Raw genomic sequence first — 20,769 nt, 5'->3', positions numbered from 1 at the left:
CATATAGTATAATGCAACCCTATGTAGTCTAATTCATTAAGTATTATGCAGCCCATTCAGTATAATGCATCCCCATATAGTGCAATACACCCCCATTTAGTGTAATGCACCCCCATTTAGTATAATGCACCCCATTCAATATAATGCAGATCATGTCTCCTTGCTCTGCAGCAGAGTTTAACTGTATCGGCGCAGGCTGATAGAGTTAAACATAACGTAGCTCCGGGTGGGCCCTTCAGAGTGTGGGGGCCCGAGGCTGCCGCACCCTCTGCCACCCCCCAGTAGCTACGCTACTCGGCGGGACACAAACAGCCATAGCTCTGGGGTAGATGTGGTTGGTGGCTCTTTGTGCCCTTGGACACGGCGTGCTTGGCCAGCTCTCCGGGCAGCAGCAGGCGCACAGCGGTCTGGATCTCCCGGGAGGTGATGGTGGAGCGCTTGTTGTAGTGAGCCAGGCGGGAGGATTCCCCTGCAATGCGCTCAAAGATGTCATTGACAAAGGAGTTCATGAAGCCCATGGCCTTGGAGATGTCGGGGTGGACCTGCTTCAGAACATTGTACACATATAGATTACAGTTTGCCAAAAAACACATTGACTGGACTAAAGAGAAGTGGCGCAACATTCTATGGACAGATGAGAGCAAGATTGTCTTGTACTGGGTCTAAAGGCCGTAGACAGTTTGAGAGATGACACAAACCCTAAATTCAAGCCACGGTACACTGTGAAGACTGTAAAACATGGAGATGCAAGCAGACTGGTTTGGGGATGTTTCTCATACTGTGGCGTTGGGCCCATTTATCGCATACCAGGCACCATGTACCAGTTTGAATATATCAAAATACTGGAAGAGATCATGTTGCTTTATGCTGAATGGGAAATGCCCTTGAAATGGGAGTTTCAGCAGGACAACGACCTCATGCACACCAGAAAGCGGGCAACATCCTGGTTCCAGACCAACAAGATTGATGTCATGTTATGCTGTTTTTGATACAAAACCTAAGAATGCAAAAGAGCTGTGGAATGTAGTGCAGTCAGCCTGGGTCAGATGTTAGTGACTCCATGCCACACAGATGTAAAGCCGTTATCAGAAATAAAGGCTATACAACTAAATAGAAGATCAGTTATTAACAGAAAAGTGAAGTCTGGAAACAAATGTAAAATATTTGAGTTTGTAAATGAGAATGCAGGCATTATTATCATTTTCAGTTTAAAAATTGACATCTTGTTCATGTTTTCATTTGGAATTGAGTGTATAGCTCCCAATGCCTCTGTATATGGAAAGAAATGCTACGAGGATTCAGCTTTTTCACAATTGTTTTAAACACACTGTGTATACAGTTATCTGCAAAATAGCAATGGAAATTTCTGCTTATTAACACAGGTTTATATAGACAGGAAACAAAGGAATTGCAAGTATTCAGGGTGGTCCTGACAGCACAATGGAGATGGCCTGCAGCCATGCAGAGGACAGAACTTGTTCTTCAAGGTTGGGGGAGACATGGAGAATAATCTATGCACATGGTTAATTCAGGGAACAAGATGGAAGATTTTAAAGACAAGTTTCCTTGGTAACGCCGCTCATCTAGTGCTGTATACCCATCTGCTTCTCACCCCCATACTGTATACCTCCAGTAGAGCCTGTATAATCCTCATATGCTGCTCTGCCCCAAACACTGCAGGACACCTCCACATACTGCTGTATACGGCCACATGATGGGCTTTACCCTCAAAATACTACTGTATACCCCAAAAAGTATCATATACCACCACATAGTGCTGAATAAATCACATCCATCAGATATGTAGTCACAGCTCCCAGCCCGACAAGAGCCGCCATCCTGACACCACATGTTACACCGAGAACACAGAGCAGAAGAGATCAGCCTCAGTGCAGGAATCACACACTCAGTGCTCAGCCAATCAGCGCTCAGCAGGGCTATGGCTCCGCCCACAGGCAGCTCCTCAGTGTTAACCCATTAGCGCCCGCGATGTCTCCAGCCGCCCCTGGAGCAGCAGCCTGCAGTCACCCCAGCACAGGGGGTCTCCAGCCCCTCGCCCTCCCCAGCAGCAGGAGCTCCTCCTCAGAAGATGTGGGCGGCTCTGAGAAGAGCCTTTGTGTTGTTATTAACCCCCGAAGCCGTAGAGAGTGCGGCCCTGGCGCTTGAGCGCGTACACCACGTCCATGGCGGTGACGGTCTTCCTCTTGGCGTGCTCGGTGTAGGTGACGGCGTCACGGATCACGTTCTCCAGGAAGACTTTCAGGACGCCGCGAGTCTCCTCATAGATGAGGCCGGAGATGCGTTTGACTCCTCCTCTGCGGGCGAGACGGCGGATGGCAGGCTTGGTGATGCCCTGGATGTTATCACGGAGAACCTTCCTGTGCCGCTTGGCACCGCCCTTCCCCAAACCTTTCCCTCCTTTGCCGCGACCAGACATCTTCCAAGCAGTCAGCAGAAAGCTATGACTGACAGTGCGCAGTCCTCCTTTATATAGAGCGTGAGGGGACCAGAAAGAGGACTGCAGAGGTGACGCGCTTCCAGGGCGGGGATGGAAAGGAATTTGCATTATCAGCTCCGCCCCTTCCTCTGATTGGCCGAGCACAGAGCTGTTAGTGATTTTGAATTTCCCGCTCATTGTCCTGGTATTTTCCTGCTTCTACTGTGATGGTGGAAATAGTCACAGCCCTGATTCCTCTCTGGTGACATCCTGCTCGGAGGAATTACACTGTGACACCTGGAAATAACTCACTGTGAGGTCTATAGAGTTATATACTCTCCTCCATCCAGTGATGTATAAGCTCCATATCCTGCTGTATACCCCTATAGAGCGCTGTATAAACTCCATATACAGTTTCCCCATATAGTGCTGTATACCCTCCATATACTGCTATATATCCCCCATATCCTGCTGTATACCCCTATATACCCTCCATATAGTGCTGTATACCTTTAATATACGGCTGTATTCCTCCATGAAGCGCTTTATACCCTCCATATTGTGCTCATTTATCTCAGCGGCAGGTTCTGCTGCAATAAACAAGTGATCGGCTTCTCAGTGACAGATTCAGATCTAGAAATCGATCAATCTTTAGGAGCTTATTGACCAGGTGCCTTCACCAGTCTGCGGAGCAAAAGGTGTGTAACATCAGAGGAGGATCAGCGAGAAAGTGCTGGAAACGTACTGAAAGAGTTAACAGCCCATCTCCATCTATTGGCAGCAGAACAATGGAAACAGAGGGCACTAGGACCCAGTATTCTGGGAGAGAACAGGATTCCACGAGTGAGGGGTGAACTATAGAAACAGCAATAACCCACAAGGGGCACAATGATCCCATCAAGGTAAATCACTAGCACCAGGGATCCGATATATAAAAAGTAACTTTTAATAGAGAATTTTATAACTGCAGCTAAACCAACAGATAGATATCTAAACAGATACAAAACATATAGTGCAAAAGTCAACCAGTGCAATAATAAAAATGGTACTGTCACCACTTGTAGAGTTGTGAAGAGGCCGTCCATATAATCAGGAGGGGCATGGAGACGAGGGCTCCCTAATTTCCCTGTAGTGCCCCGAGCAGGTCTCCCGTCCGGACAAGGACAGAACCAAAGTGCGGTCTATCCCGCTAGTGATGTCTCGGGTTTGTATGGAGACATTACAAGCAGGATAGACCACATTTGGGTAAAGTCCTTGTCAGGACACGACAGGGTTTATATGGACAGCCTCTTCAGAAGACTACAACTGGTGAGACTGTAATATGGTTTATTATTGACTTTTGCACTTTATATGCAGGTTTTGTGTCTGTTTAGATTATTGTTGGTTTAGCTGCAGTGTTAAAATAATCTGTTAAAAGTGACTTTTTAATTCTATATCAGACCCCTGCTGCTAGTGAAGGGTGAGCGAGTATCTATGGCTGCCGGCACCTGCTCCTCTATTATCAGACTTATCCTAATGTTCCACATCCCACTATAACTCATCCTCCCCATCTATCATCCTCTAATCCCTTCCTGCCCTCTATGGCTGGAAGTATTGACCCAAAATGGCCCTCCTGCTAACACACGAGGTACCAGTCAGTGCAGCCTCATGTTCCCCAGGGAGAGGAGCAAGACACGGACAAGCAGCCACAGCTCTGATGTAGACGGGGTGGGTGGCTCTTAGAAGAGCCTTTGGGTTGTGGGTACAGAGCTTGGAGCAGATCACTTGGCGCTGGTGTACTTGGTGACGGCCTTGGTGCCCTCGGACACGGCGTGCTTGGCCAGCTCTCCGGGCAGCAGCAGGCGCACAGCGGTCTGGATCTCCCGGGAGGTGATGGTGGAGCGCTTGTTGTAGTGAGCCAGGCGGGAGGCTTCCCCTGCAATGCGCTCAAAGATGTCATTGACAAAGGAGTTCATGATGCCCATGGCCTTGGAGGAGATGCCGGTGTCAGGGTGGACCTGCTTCAGCACCTTGTACACATAGATGGCATAGCTCTCCTTCCTGCTCTTCCTCCGCTTCTTGCCGTCCTTCTTCTGAGTCTTGGTCACAGCTTTCTTGGAGCCCTTCTTGGCTGCTGGTGCAGACTTGGCAGGTTCAGGCATGATGATAGCAGAATGTTCTCTTCACTGAAGAAAGAGAATAATCCTGCTCCTCCCAGAGCGGCCATATTTATAGAACGGCCATGCAAATGAGCAATGCTGTCAGATCGCTGTACTATTGGGTGAGAAAGTCATGTGACCAATGTTCACTAATAATCTCCGCCCACTGCAGCTCATTGGTGTTTCCACAAGTCTTGTTTCTATAGGTGACTTCAGATCCAGCCAATGGCAGGAGAGGAGGGCGGGGCAGCAGCAGCTTATAAAAAGAGCAGGAGTCATCACACTTCTCACACAAGAGACTTCTCTTATCTGCTGATATCTGTGAGTGCAGTGATGTCTGGACGCGGCAAACAAGGAGGGAAGGTCCGTGCTAAAGCCAAGACCCGCTCATCCCGGGCAGGACTGCAGTTCCCGGTCGGTCGTGTGCACAGGCTTCTCCGCAAGGGTAACTATGCTGAGAGGGTGGGCGCCGGCGCTCCGGTCTATCTGGCTGCTGTGCTGGAGTATCTGACCGCTGAGATCCTGGAATTGGCCGGCAATGCCGCCCGGGACAACAAGAAGACCCGCATCATCCCCCGCCACCTGCAGCTGGCCGTGCGCAATGACGAGGAGCTGAACAGGCTGCTGGGTGGGGTGACCATCGCCCAGGGGGGCGTCCTGCCCAACATCCAGGCCGTGCTGCTGCCCAAGAAGACCGAGAGCAGCAAGGTGAGCAGCAAGTCAGGCAAGAGCAAGTGAGCGCTGCAGCCGATCCTGTATCATCCACACAACCCAAAGGCTCTTCTAAGAGCCACCCACACCGTCACCACAAGAGCTGGCGCCGCTGATCTCGGGGGTGATGTTCTGTATGTACAGATCTGTGTAACATCGGAGCATACGGGGGATATAGCTGCACCAGGCAGTGGGTATAATCCTGACACTACTGGGTTGGCACAGTGGCACTAATGGTCTATGACCTGGCACTGACTGCTCCGATATCGGCTCCATCCTCACCCGCCATGTCTTGTAGTGTGAGGTGCTGAGTAATAAAGCCGCTGTCTGGTCCATGATCTGTGACTGGCACCGTGCACTAGAGGAGATGGCGTGTAATGTGGGCAGATGCCCTCCTGATGGCAGCACTGAGCTCTGCAGTGTGACCCTGTTACTGCACCGTCCTCACCTCCCATGTGGCAGCACAGTGTGGTTTATATGGGGGTGAGATATCCATATATATACACACCCCATATTGTGCTGTACTCCACCATGTGCTATGTACCTCTATATAGCGCTGTATAGGAACCTTATACCACCATACAGGGCTGTATTCCTGCACAGGATGCGGTCAAGACACTGATAGGGAATTCAGATTGTGAGCTCCAATGGGGACAGCGATGAAGATGTACGGAAAGCGCTGCGGAATATGTTGGCGCTATATAAAAAGATTATACCCTCCGTGCAGCACAGTATTCCTCCATATAGTGTAATACCTCCTTATAGTGCTGTATACCATGATGTAATGCCTCATACACTCAGTATAGTGCTGTATTCCTCCTTGTGATGCTGTCTATGCCTAAATAGCACCACATACCCTCCATATAGCGCTCTATAATACCTCCATATAGCGCTGTAAACGGCCACATGATGTTATTACCCTCCATATAGCGCTGTATACGGCCACATGATGTTATTACCCTCCATATAGCGCTGTATACGGCCACATGATGTTATTACCCTCCATATAGCGCTGTATACGGCCACATGATGTTATTACCCTCCATATAGCGCTGTATACGGCCACATGATGTTATTACCCTCCATATAGCGCTGTATACGGCCACATGATGTTATTACCCTCCATATAGCGCTCTGCACCACGTGTGACACTGAGGAGAACAAAGAGCGGGAGGAACTATCAGCCGTTGTGCAGGGATTTCATATTCAGGGCTCAGCCAATCAACCCCCATATAGTGCTATATACCTCCATATCCTGCTGTATACTCCCATGTAGTACTATATACCCTCCATATCCTGCTGTATTCCCCCATGTAGTACTATATACCCTCCATATCCTGCTGTATACCCCCACATAGTGCTATATACCTCCGTATTCAGCTATATATCCTCCACATAGTGCCGTGTACATTCCGCATCCTGATGTATACCCTCCATATAATGGTGTATACTCCCATATAGTGCCATATACCCTCTATATCCTGCTTTATACCCCTATATAGTGCTATATACCCTCTACATCCTGGTGTATACCCCTATAAAGTGATATATATCCTCCATCTCCTGCTATATACCCCCATATACATAGTACTGTTTACCCTGAATATATCGCTGTATTCATCCATATAGTGCTGTATTCCCTCCATATTGTGCTTTGCTCATTTATCTTGGCAGCTGTTCCCACTGTGATAAGCAAGTGATTGTCTTCTCCATTAATGACAGATTCAGACCTAGGAATAGATCAGTCTTTGGAGTTCACCATCGATCAGCTGCCTCCACCGGTCTGGGGAGCGAAGGGTGTGTAACAGAGGAATATAAGCGAAAAATAATATTACCATAAGTGCAATTATACACAGTAGCTCTGTATATAGTATACAGTGTATAGTGTCAGTGTACAAGTAATACAGAGATCACCACTGACATTATACACAGGATCTCTGTATATAGTGTCAGTATACAGGTAATACAGGGATCACTAGTGGCATTATACTCAGGAGCTCTGTATATAGTGTAAATGTACAGGTAATACAGGGATCTCCAGTGACATTATACACAGGAGCTCTGTATATAGTGTACAGCAGGCCTGGGCAAAGTGCGGCCTGCGGGCCACATCCGTCCCTGTGGCTGTCCCCGTCCAGCCCGCGGACCGAGACAGCCGTGGTCTGCTGGTCGCACTGCACGCTCCCCTGCCTGTCCGTTGCCCTCTTGTCACCGCTATGTGCATCCTCAGGATGCAGACAGCCGTGACTGCACTGGTGGAAGATGGCGCCGCCAGCCCCTTCTTCCACCAATCACCGAGTGAGACAGCTGATGCGTTGACGTCATGTCATCGCGTCAGCTCAGTTGAGCAGTGCACTGCCGACTGGAGCAGAGAGAGGCACAGCGCCGGGGGAACGGGAGCGTGGTGAGGTGCTGGTGTTTTTTTCATGGCTATGGGGGTGAGTTGCTGGACATGGGGAGGCCATGGGGGATCAGTTGCAGGACATGCAGAGGCCATGGGGGGTCAGTTGCTGGACATGGGGATCTCCTACTGGACATTGAGAGTTGGCCATGGGGGTCTCCTGCTGGATATTGGGAGTTGGCCATGGGGGTCTCCTGCTGGACATTGGGAGTTTGCTATAGGGGTCTCCTGCTTGACATTGGGAGTTGGCCATGGGGGGTGTCTTGCTGGACATGGGGAGGCTGTGTGGAGGTTCTTACGGTATATATAGGAGGCTGTGTGTGTGCTCAAATGGTATATAGGGGATGTCAGCATACTTAATTCTGCTCAATTTTAAGTGATACAATTAATATAAAGTAATTATAATTAATATGTTATTAATATTGAGCAGTTAATTTCAGCCTACTGGTTTGGCCCTCCACAACACTCACGGTCTCTCATGTTGCCCCTCTGGAAAATGAATTGCCTACCCCTGGTGTACAGGGATTACCAGTGACATTATACACAGGTACTCTGTATATAGTGTATACTGTACAGGTAATACAGTGATCACCAGTGACATTATACACGAGCTCTATATATAGTATATAATGTACAGGTAATATAGTGATCACTGGTGACATTATACACAGGAGCACTATATATATTGTACATGGATAACCAGTTACATTATACACAGGTTATCTGTATATAGTGTCAGTTTACTTGTAATTCAAGGAACACCAGTGACAATATACCCAGGAGCTCTGTATATAATGTACAGGTAATACAGGAATCACCAGTGGCATTATACACAGGTGCTCTGTATACAGTGTACAGGTAGTACAGTGATCACTAGTGACATTATGCACAGGCACTCTGTAAATAGTGTACAGGTAATACAGTGATCACTAGTGACATTATACACAGGTGCTCTGTATATAGTGTTGAGGCAATACAGGGATCACCAGTGGCATTATACACAGGCGCTCTGTATATAGTGTACAGGTAATAGAGTGATCACTAGTGACATTATACACAGGCACACTGTATATAGTGTACAGGTAATAGAGTGATCACTAGTGACATACACAGGTGCTCTGTATATAGTGTAGAGGTAATACAGGGATCACCAGTGGTATTATACACAGGCGCTCTGTATGTAGTGTACAGGTAATACGGTGATCGCTAGTGACATTATGCACAGGCGCTCTGTAAATAGTGTACAGGTAATACAGTCATCACTAGTGACATTATGCACAGGAGCTCTGTGGTCCGAGTACCTCCTCTTTGTTTCTGCTCACTGGGCCCCATACACTAGTAAGGTCAGTAATGTGCTGATGGCAGCCCTGCGCTTGAACACGGCCTCAGCGTTACATTTTATTACATTTTTTATGGGTTTAATATAGAAAAAATATCAATCACGCCAGTTTTTTAAACCATTTACCAATCCCCGTAAATAATCTGATCGCTGTGTTGTGTTGTTGGTCGTTAGGATTACAGAGACACCAAATATGTCTGTTATTTGCTGATTTGTGATGTTTATTACTTTTTAATAACGCAAATTAAAACTGACATTATTGTAATTGTTTTTCATTGCTTGTCAAAACCCTAACAATGGCATACAAAGCCATTCACAACCTGTCTCCTCCATACATCTGTGACCTAGTCTCCCGGTACATACCCGCACGCAACCTCCGATCCTCACAAGATGTCCTTCTCTACTCCCGTCTTATCTCCTCCTCCCACAATCGCATACAAGATTTCTCCCATGCATCCCCCCTACTCTGGAACTCTCTACACCCAACATATCAGACTCTCGCCGACCGTGGAAACCTTCAAAAGGAACCTGAAGACCCACCTCTTCCGACAAGCCTACAACCTGCAGTAACCATCGCTCCACCATACCGCTGCACGACCAGCTCTACCCTCACCTACTGTATCCTCACCCATCCCTTGTAGATTGTGAGCCCTCGTGGGCAGGGTCCTCGCTCCTCCTGTACCAGTCGCCGTCACGTTTTGTTCAAGATTGTTGTAATTGTTTTTGTTATGTATACCCCTTTTTCACATGTAAAGCGCCATGGAATAAATGACGCAATAATAATAAATAATAATTTAGAAAAGCAATGACTGACTTTCATTTGTTCATTTTCATAGAATTGTAATTTATTGTTACTTTTGTCAGATTCAAGTTATTTCTGTGACCATTGTGGGTTTTTATTTCATTAAATGAGGGGTACCAACAATTTTGACCATGTGTGTACTACAATGGCCTGCAATGTCTCCTGACTTGTCTCCCATTGAGCACATCCAGGAGATCATTGGTCAGCAATTGCAAAGAGAGCTGCAAGCAGTCGATCTTAGTAGTACTTAAGGCACTCTTAATGACACACTTAATTATACAGTGGGAACGGAAAGTATTCAGACCCCTTTAAATTTTTCACTCTTTGTTTCATTGCAGCCATTTCGTAAATTCTAAAAAGTTCATTTTTTTTTCTCATTAAAGTACACTCTGCCCCCATCTTGACTAAAAAAACAGAAATGTAGAAATTTTTGTAAATTTATTAAAAAACAAAAACTGAAATATCACATGGTAATAATTATGCAGATCCTTTGTTCAGACACTCATATTTAAGTCACATGCTGTCCATTTCCTTGTGATCGTCCTTGAGATGGTTCTACTCCTTCATTGGAGTCCTGCTGTGTTTAATTAAACTGATAGGACTTGATTTGGAAAGGCACACACCTGTCTATATAAGACCTCACAGCTCACAGTGCATGTCAGACCAAATGAGAATCATGAGCTCAAAGGAACTGCTCAAGGAGCTCAGAGACAGAATTGTGGCACAGATCTGGCCAAGGTTACAAAAGAATTTCGGCATTACTCAAGGTTCCTAAGAGCACAGTGGCCTCCATAATCCTTAAATGGAAGAAGTTTGAGACCACTGAAGTCTTCCTAAACCTGGCCATCCAGCCAAGCTGAGCAACCATGGGAGAAGAGCCTTGGTGAGAGAGGTAAAGAAGAACCCCAAGATCACTGTGGCTGAGCTCCAGAGATTCCGTACGGAGATGGGAGAAAGTTCCACAAAGTCAACTATCACTGCAACACTCCACCAGTCAGGCCTTTATGGTAGAGTGGCCCGACGGAAGCCTCTCCTCAGTGCAAGACATATGAAAGCCTGCATAGAGTTTGCTCAAAAACACATGAAGGACTCACAGACTATGAGAAATAAGATTCTCTGGTCTGATGAGACGAAGATAGAACTTTTTGGTGATAATTCTAAGTGGTATGTGTGGAGAAAACCAGGCACTGCTTATCACCTGCCCAATACAATCCCAACAGTGAAACGTGGTGGCAGCATCATGCTATGGGGGTGTTTTTCAGTTGCAGGGACAGGACGACTGATTGCAATTCAAGGAAACATGAATGCGGCCAAGTACAGAGATATCCTGGATGAAAACCTTCCACAGTGCTCTGGACCTCAGACTTGGCCAAAGGTTCACCTTTCAACAAGACAATGACCCGAAGCACACAGCTAAAATAACAAAAGGAGTGGCTTCAGAACAACGCTGTGACCATTCTTGACTGGCTCAGCCAGAGCCCTGACCTAAACCCAATTGAGCATCTCTGGAGAGACCTGAAAATGGCTGTCCACCAAAGTTCACCATCCAACCTGACGGAACTGGAGAGGATCTGCAAGGAAGAATGGCAGAGGATCCCCAAATCCAGGTGTGAAAAACTTGTTGCATCATTCCAAAGAAGACTCATGGCTGAACTAGCTCAAAAGGGGGCTTCTACTCAATACTGAGCAAAGGGTCTGAATACTTATGACCATTTGAAATTTCAGTTTTTCTTTTTTAATTAATTTGCAAAAATTTCAACATTTCAGTTTTTTTCAGTCAAGATGGGGTGCAGAGTGTACATTAATGAGAAAAAAAAAGAACTTTTTAAAATTTACCAAATTGCTGCCATGAAGCAAAGAGTGAAAAATTTAAAGGGGTCTGAATACTTTCCATACCCACTGTACATAACCTAACCTATGCCTCCAAGTCTGCAATAATGGAATCGATATGCCCTATGTATTACATCTGCTACTAATGTATTTTGTTAGAGCTTTTAGATATTCCTACAGAACAGTCCTGACATGCTGTTGCCAACCTTCCCAACACATCCAACTTTCAGGATGCAGCAGTGACCGTCTTGACTTCTCCTGTACTCAGACTTTGGACTCCTTCCTTAGTCCTCATTACAATGATCAGCTTCTGCAGAACATTTCTCAATTTCTTCTTTTCAGAGGCCTTATGCAGCATCTCAATCTGTTGTCCCCGGTGTTTGCCTGCAATTGCATTACATTATTCCATTATCTAGAGTTACTTTCTTCTGCAGCACAGGCTTCTGATTAAACTTTGTTGCTGTCCTGATTGTTGCATTTTTTGGTGGAGCTTTTTTATTTATTGTTTCCTGCAAAATCATGTAATTGCCAGTTAGGCACATGCCTTGCATAATAGTATTATACATATCAGTTTGTCTTTTGTTTGCTTACATTATTTCGGTTTTGACCATTAGCCCTAGAGAAAGTATCGTCCGTATGTCAGCACCTCTGATCTCTATATTCCAATGCTTAGTGCTGTCCATCTCTCTATATTATTCATAGACAGGGCTGCCATCAGGGCATTACTGCCCTTACTGTTGTATGTGGCCCAGTGATCAGAAGTAAAGAGGAGAGGCTGGACACAGTCCGGGTGCCCCCTCTTGAGCTTGTGCTCACTGGGCCCCAGGACTTAAAAGTGCAGTGTGCATCGAGAGCGCACACTTGGTGCAGCGAACCCTCCTGGAGCTCCACGGAACAGCCTTGAAGCTCCAAGGTAATCCCTCCTCCGCTTCTGTGATTCGCTGGTGACGGCGCGTACGCAATGACGTCATCACGCATGCACTGGCATGTACACTCACCAGGAGGGTACCAGAAGTGAAGCTGCACCTGTAGGGGATCGTATCAGAGGTAAGTATGAAATACTTCATTTTCTTTTTTTTTAATAAAATTCATTACATGGGCTTGAGGAGGATCAAATGATGATGGATTGAGGGTGTGGGACAGGGGACAGCAAATAATGATGGATTGAGGGTGGCGGACGGGGACAGTGAAAGATGATGTATTGAGGTGGGGGACAACAACTGTTGAATTGAGGGTGGGGGACAGAAAATGATGATTTGGGAGTGGGGGCAGCAATGAATGATGAATTGAGGGTGGGAGATAGGGGATGGCAAATGATGATGAATTGAGACTTGGGGATGGGGGACAGCAAATGGTAATGAACTGAGGGTGGGGAGAGTAAATCATGATGTATTGAGACTAAGGAATGGGGGGAGCAACTGATGAATTGAGGGTGGGGGAGAGATAATGATGATGAATTGGGAGTGGGGGCAGCAATGAATGATAAATTGACGGTGGGGGAGACCAAATAACGATGAATTGAGGGTTGTAGGATTATGGTTATAAATGATTATGTATTCAGACTGGGGGATGGGAGAGTAAATTATATATTGAGTGTGGGGGAGAGCAAATGATGCTGTATTTAGGGTCGGGGAGAACAAATGATGATGAATTGAGGGTGAGGGAGAGCAGTTGCTAATGAGTAGAGGGTGGGGGTGGGAGAGAGAGGACATGACATAATGAACTTAGGCGGAGAGGGGCATGTAAATATAATGAATCGAGGGAGAGGGAGGTAAAGGGTGGGGGCATTAAGGATGCAGGAGTGTGACTGGTAATGAATTGGGGGAAAGAGTACAGGTGCTAATTAATTTATATATTTATTGGGTGGGGAAATTGACTGTTTATAGTTAGTGGGGGCACTGTCATGGATTACAATTTATATTTGGAATGGTGGGCTGCCTAATAAGTTACTATATATTAATGGTGGGTGCATGTCTGTACTCAGCTGCGTAGTGTAGAAGTTGGGGGGGGAGTGGGGAATGTTCTCTGGAAGCGGTGCTCTAGATAACTGTGTGTTATTTTCTGTAGAGATGAGTCCTGTCTGGAAGAAGTGATGGCGGGCTGCGCTGGATGAAGAGGAAAAATGAAGATGAAGGACTTCAACTAGAGACATCACTGGTGAGTCAATGTGTTACCTGTACACTTACACTATAGACTGTATACTATGTACAGAGCTCTGGTGTATACTGTCATTGGTGATCACTATTACCTGTACACTATACACAGAGTTCCTGTGTATAATGTCACCGGTCATCACTGTATTACCTGTACACTATACACTATATAATGATTTATTATTTTAGCGCCATTTATCCCATGGTGCTTTACATGTGAAAACGGGGTATACATAATAAAAAGCAAGTACAATAATCTTGAACAATGCATGTCATCGACTGGTACAGGAAGAGAGAGGACCCTGCCCACGACGCCTCACAGTCTTCAAGGGATGGGTGAGGATACAGTAGGTACACTTACACTGTATATAGTATACAGTTTATAGAGCTTCTGTGTAAAATGTCACCAGTGATCACTGTATTACCTGTACACTTACACTATGTACAGAGATACTGTGTATAATGTCACCGGTGATCACTGTATTACATGTACATTGACACTATATGCAGAGCTCCTGAGTATAATGTCACTGTTGATCCCTGTATTACCTGTACACTGACACTATATACAGAGCTCCTGTATATAATGTCACTGGAGATCCCCGTATTACCTTTACATTGACACTATATACAGAGCTGCTGTGTATAATATCACCAGTGATCACTGTATTATCTGTACATTGACACTATATATAAAGCTTGTGTGTATAATGGCACTTATTGTAATATTAATATTGTGTTTTTTTTATTAATAATCACTATTGTAGTAGTGAGTCATTATGTGGTGGTAATATGTGGTTATGGCATGGTGTGGTGGTATTTGTTGCCTGTATGTGGTATTATTCGGTCACTATGTGGTGATAATATGTGGTCTGGTCATGGTGTGCCAGTATTTGTCACCTGTATCTGGTATTGTTCGGTCATTATGTGGTGGAAATATGTGATCTGGTCATTGTGTGGCAGTATTTTCTTGTATGTGGTATTATTCGGTCACTATGTGGTTGTAATATGTGGTCTGGTCATGGTGTGGCGGTATTTGTCACCTGTATCTAGTATTATTCGGTCACTATGTGGTGGAAATATGTGATCTGGTCATTGTGTGGCAGTATTTTCTTGTATGTGGTATTATTCTGTCACTATGTGGTTGGGTCATGGTGTGGCGGTATTTGTTCCTTGTATGTGATATTATTGGTCATTTTTAAAAATGTATGTGACACATTCCCTTAAAGAAAAATAAATAAAAATATACCTAAAAGAGTATTGAATATTTTAACAAATTTTTAATAGGCTAGAGCAGAGTAGGGCCCTGTCAAAAGAGTCTACCTTGTCGTGGTGGCGGCTTAAAAAAATCTTTTGGCCAAAACAAAAGCTGATGGCTATGTGTGTGATATGGTGTTTGATTGGAACTGTTAGGCTATGTGCCCACGATGCAGAAATGCTCCGGATTTTTCCTGAGAGTTTCTGCATCTCCCTGGCAGAAAAAACGCCTGCGGATTGTACATGTGTTTTTCCTGCCAGGGACATGCGGATATGAAGCGTTCTTCACATGCATTTCCGCATGCAGGTTGACAAGCGCTTTCCAAGCGCTTTTAGCATCACTTGGAAAGTGCTTGTCAACTTGGTCACACTATATAAATCCATGCAACCGGCATGGATTTATATACTGTGACCAAAAGAATGTTTAAAAATAAAAAATAAATCTATACTTACCTTCCGATGGCCCCCGGAGTCTTGCTTCCCTCCGTCCTGGCTGCCGGCAGATCGCGGTACACTGAAGGAACTGCCGACGTCAGCATCGCGTGACCCGTCACATGACTATGACGTCAGCGCAGGTCCTCCAGTCCATCGCGATCTGCCGGCAAGGGAGGACGAGCGCACCACGGGCCATCAGAAGGTAAGTACAGTATAATATTTATTTTTTATTCTTTTTTTTTTACAGTTTTCTATGGTACCCGGGTCCGGAGGAGAGTCTCCTCTCCTCCACACCTGGGTACCATCCGCACATTGAACGCATGTATTCTGCATGTGCTTATCTAGTGAAGCGGAATACATGCGTTCTAATACAAGTCAATGGCGGTGAAAACGCAGCGCTTCCGCAAAATAATTGGTAGTGCTGCGTTTTTTTCCACAATGATAATCCGCAGCGGAAATTTCCGCAGCATGTGCACAGCACATGCGGATTATCATTGGGGAACATGGCAGGCCTTCTACCATGCGTTTTTTAAGCGTTTCTGCAGCGTGTTTGCCGCTGAGGAAACGATTAAAAAGCGCATTGTGGGCACTCAGCCTTAATGTGTGAATGGTGAGGACGTGGTGCAGAAGTGGAGTTTTTCCAAGAGTGGGCAGAGGGGCTGTGAAAGGTTCGAGGGTTGGAGCAGGCCCGGCGCCAGCACCCAGGCAAGTGCCGTGGTCCTGAACAGGCGGGGAGGCCCACTCGCCGTCGGGCTCCCCACCACGCTTTCGGACCCGTGAGCGGAGGAGAGCGGTGTCAGAGCCCGCTCCCCCCCGCTTGCTCAGGGCCCCGGCAGCCGGCACAATACTTACCCCTCCCTGTACCTCCGCAGCAGCTCCGGTGTCTTCCGTGTCCTCTGACTGACGTCTCAGCTCAGAGGGCGAGGTGACGTCTTTCCACCATGCCCTCTCCTGAGTCGTCACAGAGCAGAGCGGGAAGACGTCGGCGACGCTGGAGTCCAGAGCAGCAGCAGATGAGAAGTGAGGTGAGTATTTGATTTTTTTTTTTTTTTATGTATGGTTGCTTGAGGCATTATAAGGGAGGGGTGACTTCCTGATCCTGCATGGGGCATTAATAGGGGGGGGAATGACATCCTTCATGGGGCATTATAAGGGAGGTAGGTGACATCCTGCATGGGGCATTATATAGGGGGGGCAAGTGACATCCTGCATGGGTCATGATAAGGGAGGGGGGTGACATCCTTCATGGGGCATTATAAGGGAGGGGTGTGACATCCTGTATGGGGCATTAAAAGGGGGGTGGGGAGTGACATCCTTCATGGGGCATTATAAGGGAGGTAGGTGACATCCTGCATGGGGCATTATAAGGGGGGGTGACATCCTGCATGGGGCATTATAAGGGGGGACAGGAACAGCCTGCGTGGGGCATTATAAGGGGAACAGCCTGTGTGGGGCATTACGTGGGGGGAACAGCCTGCATGAGGCATTACGTGGGGGGAACAGAATGCATGGAGCATTATTTGGGGCCAAACAGCCTGCATGGAGCATTATGTGTGGGAGGGGGCCAGCCTGCATGAGGCATTATGTTGGGAGGAACAGCCTGCATGGAGCATTATATGGGGGCCAGTATCCTGTATGGAGTGTCATAAGCAGGCCAGTATCCTGTATGGAGCATTTTATGGGGGCCAGTATTCTGTGTGGAGCGATTTTCCGGTTTCTGAACTATTGTGGAATTTACAATAGATATCGCTCATGTAATGTAAGAAGTGAAATCTTTGGCCTTTTACTATATATATATTTCTCTGCGGTATCTGTGCATCATGAATCGTGGTATGTGTTAAAAGGGGCCCACAAAAACCTGGTGCCGCCCCTGGGTTGGAGGCGGAGCGGCGGTTTAGCCTGAGTGGAGCTCAAGGGTGCTCGAAAATGTTGCCAGTATTGGGCCCTGAAATTCCTGGTGGCAGCCCTGCCCGTCCTCCACCCTTAATTCATCATTTTCTGTCCCCCGTCCCCTACCTTCAATACCTCATTTGCTGTCACCTGTCCCCCACTTCAATACATCGTTTGCTTTACCCTGTCCCCCAACCTTATTTCATCATTTACTGTCCACATCCCCCACCCTCAATTCATCATTTGCTTTCCTCCACCCCCAATTCATCATTATCTGTGCCACCCACCTCAATACATCATTATTTACTGTTCACCGTCCCTCACCCACAATGCATCATTATTTGCTTACAATTACAATTAGTTAATTGCATTTAAAAAAAAATGCCATACTTACCTCTCATACGATCCCTTGCAGCTCCACTTTTGGACTGGTAGCCTGGCACGTGTACATGCCGTCGGCTATGCGATGACTTCATCATTTAGGCGCCGTCACCAGCGTGTAGTGAGCTGGCCGGCTCTGGCTGTTCTGTGATAATTGATATAGAGCCTGTTACAGAAGTGATTACACAGGATGATGTTGCCACCTTGTGGCCAGAGGTTGCACTTGTGCAGGGTGTGATGACAGAGAAAAAGACTGAGCCTCCTGTGTCCCGCCCTAGAGAGTCACGTGACCAAAGTGGGAAGCAGGAAAAAGCGCGCGAAGAGTCTCCTGTGGTCTGTGAAAAGAGCCAGGACGGTGTGCAGGCCCTCGTGTGTGGCGCAGGAGAGACTCTCAACGTGATTTCTTCTATCTAACACCATATCCTCGGAGCCTTCCCCAGCTTCTGCACTGCTGAAGGATACAGCTATTACACTCCCTGCTACTGGAGTGTGGACTACATAAGGGGACCCACCAGAGCTTCTATCCGGATCAGAGAGACTGTAAGCGGGACCTCTGGCGAGAGGCCGAAGTATCCCTTCCTTTCTTTCCGCGAATTCTGCTGTTCCTGTTTTTTTTTCGGCTGGGACGCCCTCCTGCAAAGACAGACAGGCCTGCGACGGGGGACACATCCTTCTGGAGTAAAGGACTGGTAACGTGTGAGTAGGGACAGTGAGGGTCAGCTTATCAGTACACGTTATTACTGTGCATATTTACGGTTGTCATTTATTGTTTTCTTTCTTTGCTGTGTTAAAAATGTATACGAGTAAAGATACGGTTATCAAGATAGAGTTTGTGTGTGGGGATCTTGCTGGGCCAGATCATAGATACCAATGCGCGGCCTTGCCCACGGTCACTTCATCTGGCGTAGTCGGCAGGATCTGTGACCAACAGGATTCCCACCCAGGCCATGTGTACAGTCAGAAAGCCCCGCCGGTGTCTATTGTGAATCAGGTCAGGAAATTTGGCGGACGAAACTACCCTGTACCAGAGTGGGCGGAACAAGTCCGGATACTGGGGGAAATGTATAATATTGACCCTAAGACCTTGGCAGAAATGGCGGTACTGACGCTAGAGGGGGAGGCATGGACGACAGTCAGACTGGAGACGGTCAGGGGCCAGCGTACAGTAGATGATTTAGTGCGGGTGCTGGAGAACACCTATGGGCCGACCACATACCAGGGAACACTGCGACTCATGTTCTTTAGACGGACGCAGCTTGAATGGGAGGATATTCCCCAATATGCGAACGCCCTTCAGGTACTCCTTGAACAAACCTGTGGAAAAGGGGAGCAACTAGCTGGTATGGCTTCTCGTGACCTGGTACTGAGAGACCAATTTGTAATAGGACTGAGAGACCAGTATCTTAACCGCACGTTACAGGACTTGATCCGGATGATGCCGGCTCTTACTTTTGCTGAAGTCAAACAGGAAGCCATAGAACGTTCAAGGGGACCCGTCATGGATGTGGGGATTCAAGGTGCTGCGTGCAGATCCATATCTGACATTAAAAATCCGAACAGTGACACGGAAGACCTGAAACAGATGATAGCAGACTTACAGAGACAGATATTACAGTTAACATTAGACCGACAGGGAGACCAGCGAAGACAGCCTAGTCGTCCCGTGGGACAGTGTTGGTCATGCGATGATCCTCGCCATAGGGCAAATCGTTGTCCTCAACACTTCCCTCCACAACAACCTCTGTCGCACCAACGAACAAACCCTCAGTCACCCCAGCGAAGGGAATTTCGATCAGACCAGCAAATGGAACCCCAGCCATATCCACAAGCAGAGCTACCACGCCGGGCCTCACCACAATGGCCGCCGTTAAACTAGACACCCCTGCAGCTGAGGCTCGCGCAGCAGGGGAGGCCAAGGAGAGGGGTGTGGAAAAACAGAGCCGAAGGCGGAGTGCTCTTGCCGCGAATAGCCCGACACTTGAAGTTTTCCTGGAAGGAATTGCCGTACAGGGACTAATGGACACCCGGTCACAAGTGACCACGATCTCTGAACAGTTTTACGAAAATTACCTCAAACCAAGAACTGCTCGTGACCCAGACACCGCCATTAAGATTATTGCGGCTAATAATCTACCAATTCCAGTGACCGGAGTTGCTTGGATGGACACAAAGGCCTGCGGACAGGACTTAGGGAAACGAGGGATCGTCATCGTCAAGGAAGGTTTCGGCTCCGAGACCCCAGTGATAGTGGGAATGAACATCTTGAAAGACCTGGATCTTATGCTGTTGACAAGAAAAGGAACCAAATACTGGCAGAAAGTCACCAAACATAAGCCGACTCGACTGGCGTTCCAGCGCGTAATTCGGACCGTTGGACTTCAACAGATGGCAGAAGAACAACTACCCCTAGCCGCCATTACGGTGCCACGCCGTACCCGGATTACTTTGCCCGCTGAAAAAGAGACAGTCATTTCCTTACCCCTTAACACCCACCGACAACTTGAGGGGGTTGAAGTGTTGATCGAGCCGAGGACCCCAAGTGGGGGTAAGCTAAACCCACTAGTTGCTCGTACTCTAGCCGTCGTGAGGAACGGGAGAGTCCCTGTCAGGCTAAACAACACCGCAGACGTAGGCCTAGCCCTTGAAGCCGGCACTCAACTTGCCCGGGTATATGCTCTACCCACGGAAGTGAATCCCATTGGGCCCCTAGAATTCACCCAGTCTACAGAAGGCGACTGGACGGTAACCGTCTCAGCCATAAACGCTCAAGTAGACGATGAAGACATTGGGCGAAAACTACGGGAAAAAGTGCAGCTAGACACGTCTCAGTACACCAAACAAGAAGTGTCTCAAGTGGAGGAACTCCTGCGGGAACACCAAGACTCCTTTGCAAAGCATGACACAGACTTTGGGTGTACCACCAGTATCCAGCACGAGATATCCACGGGCGATACCCCCCCTATCCGCGAAAGGTACCGGCAGATACCACCTCAGC

General features: G+C 47.2%; 3 protein-coding genes across 3 annotated transcripts; 1 reads left to right on the top strand and 2 right to left on the bottom strand.

The window, feature by feature from the left end:
• Positions 1-1,519: 1,519 nt before the first annotated feature.
• LOC141164228 (histone H4) lies at positions 1,520-2,437 on the bottom strand. Its single transcript, XM_073649354.1, has one exon. The coding sequence runs from the start codon at positions 2,435-2,437 to the stop codon at positions 2,126-2,128; it is 312 nt and encodes a 103-aa protein (XP_073505455.1). The 3' UTR covers positions 1,520-2,125.
• Positions 2,438-4,197: 1,760 nt separating this feature from the next.
• LOC141164227 (histone H2B 1.1-like) lies at positions 4,198-4,604 on the bottom strand. The gene has a single exon (XM_073649353.1). The coding sequence runs from the start codon at positions 4,576-4,578 to the stop codon at positions 4,198-4,200; it is 381 nt and encodes a 126-aa protein (XP_073505454.1). The 5' UTR covers positions 4,579-4,604.
• Positions 4,605-4,895: 291 nt separating this feature from the next.
• LOC141164226 (histone H2A.J) lies at positions 4,896-5,313 on the top strand. The gene has a single exon (XM_073649352.1). It carries the CDS (start codon positions 4,909-4,911, stop codon positions 5,311-5,313), a length of 405 nt encoding a protein of 134 aa, XP_073505453.1. The 5' UTR covers positions 4,896-4,908.
• Positions 5,314-20,769: the final 15,456 nt, after the last annotated feature.

The sequence above is a fragment of the Phyllobates terribilis genome, unplaced genomic scaffold (assembly GCF_046119375.1).
Source record: "Phyllobates terribilis strain yellow unplaced genomic scaffold, ASM4611937v1 Scaffold_10__3_contigs__length_209671492, whole genome shotgun sequence".
In the NCBI taxonomy this organism is placed as follows: Eukaryota; Metazoa; Chordata; class Amphibia; order Anura; family Dendrobatidae; genus Phyllobates; species Phyllobates terribilis.
The sequence above is the reverse complement of the archived record's forward strand: the minus strand, read 5'-3'. Positions and strand labels throughout refer to the sequence as shown.

Bases quoted from the DNA above. Each gene is read 5' to 3' on its own strand.
- LOC141164227 (XM_073649353.1), bottom strand. From the start codon at position 4,578: ATGCCTGAACCTGCCAAGTCTGCACCAGCAGCCAAGAAGGGCTCCAAG.
- LOC141164226 (XM_073649352.1), top strand. From the start codon at position 4,909: ATGTCTGGACGCGGCAAACAAGGAGGGAAGGTCCGTGCTAAAGCCAAG.
- LOC141164228 (XM_073649354.1), bottom strand. From the start codon at position 2,437: ATGTCTGGTCGCGGCAAAGGAGGGAAAGGTTTGGGGAAGGGCGGTGCC.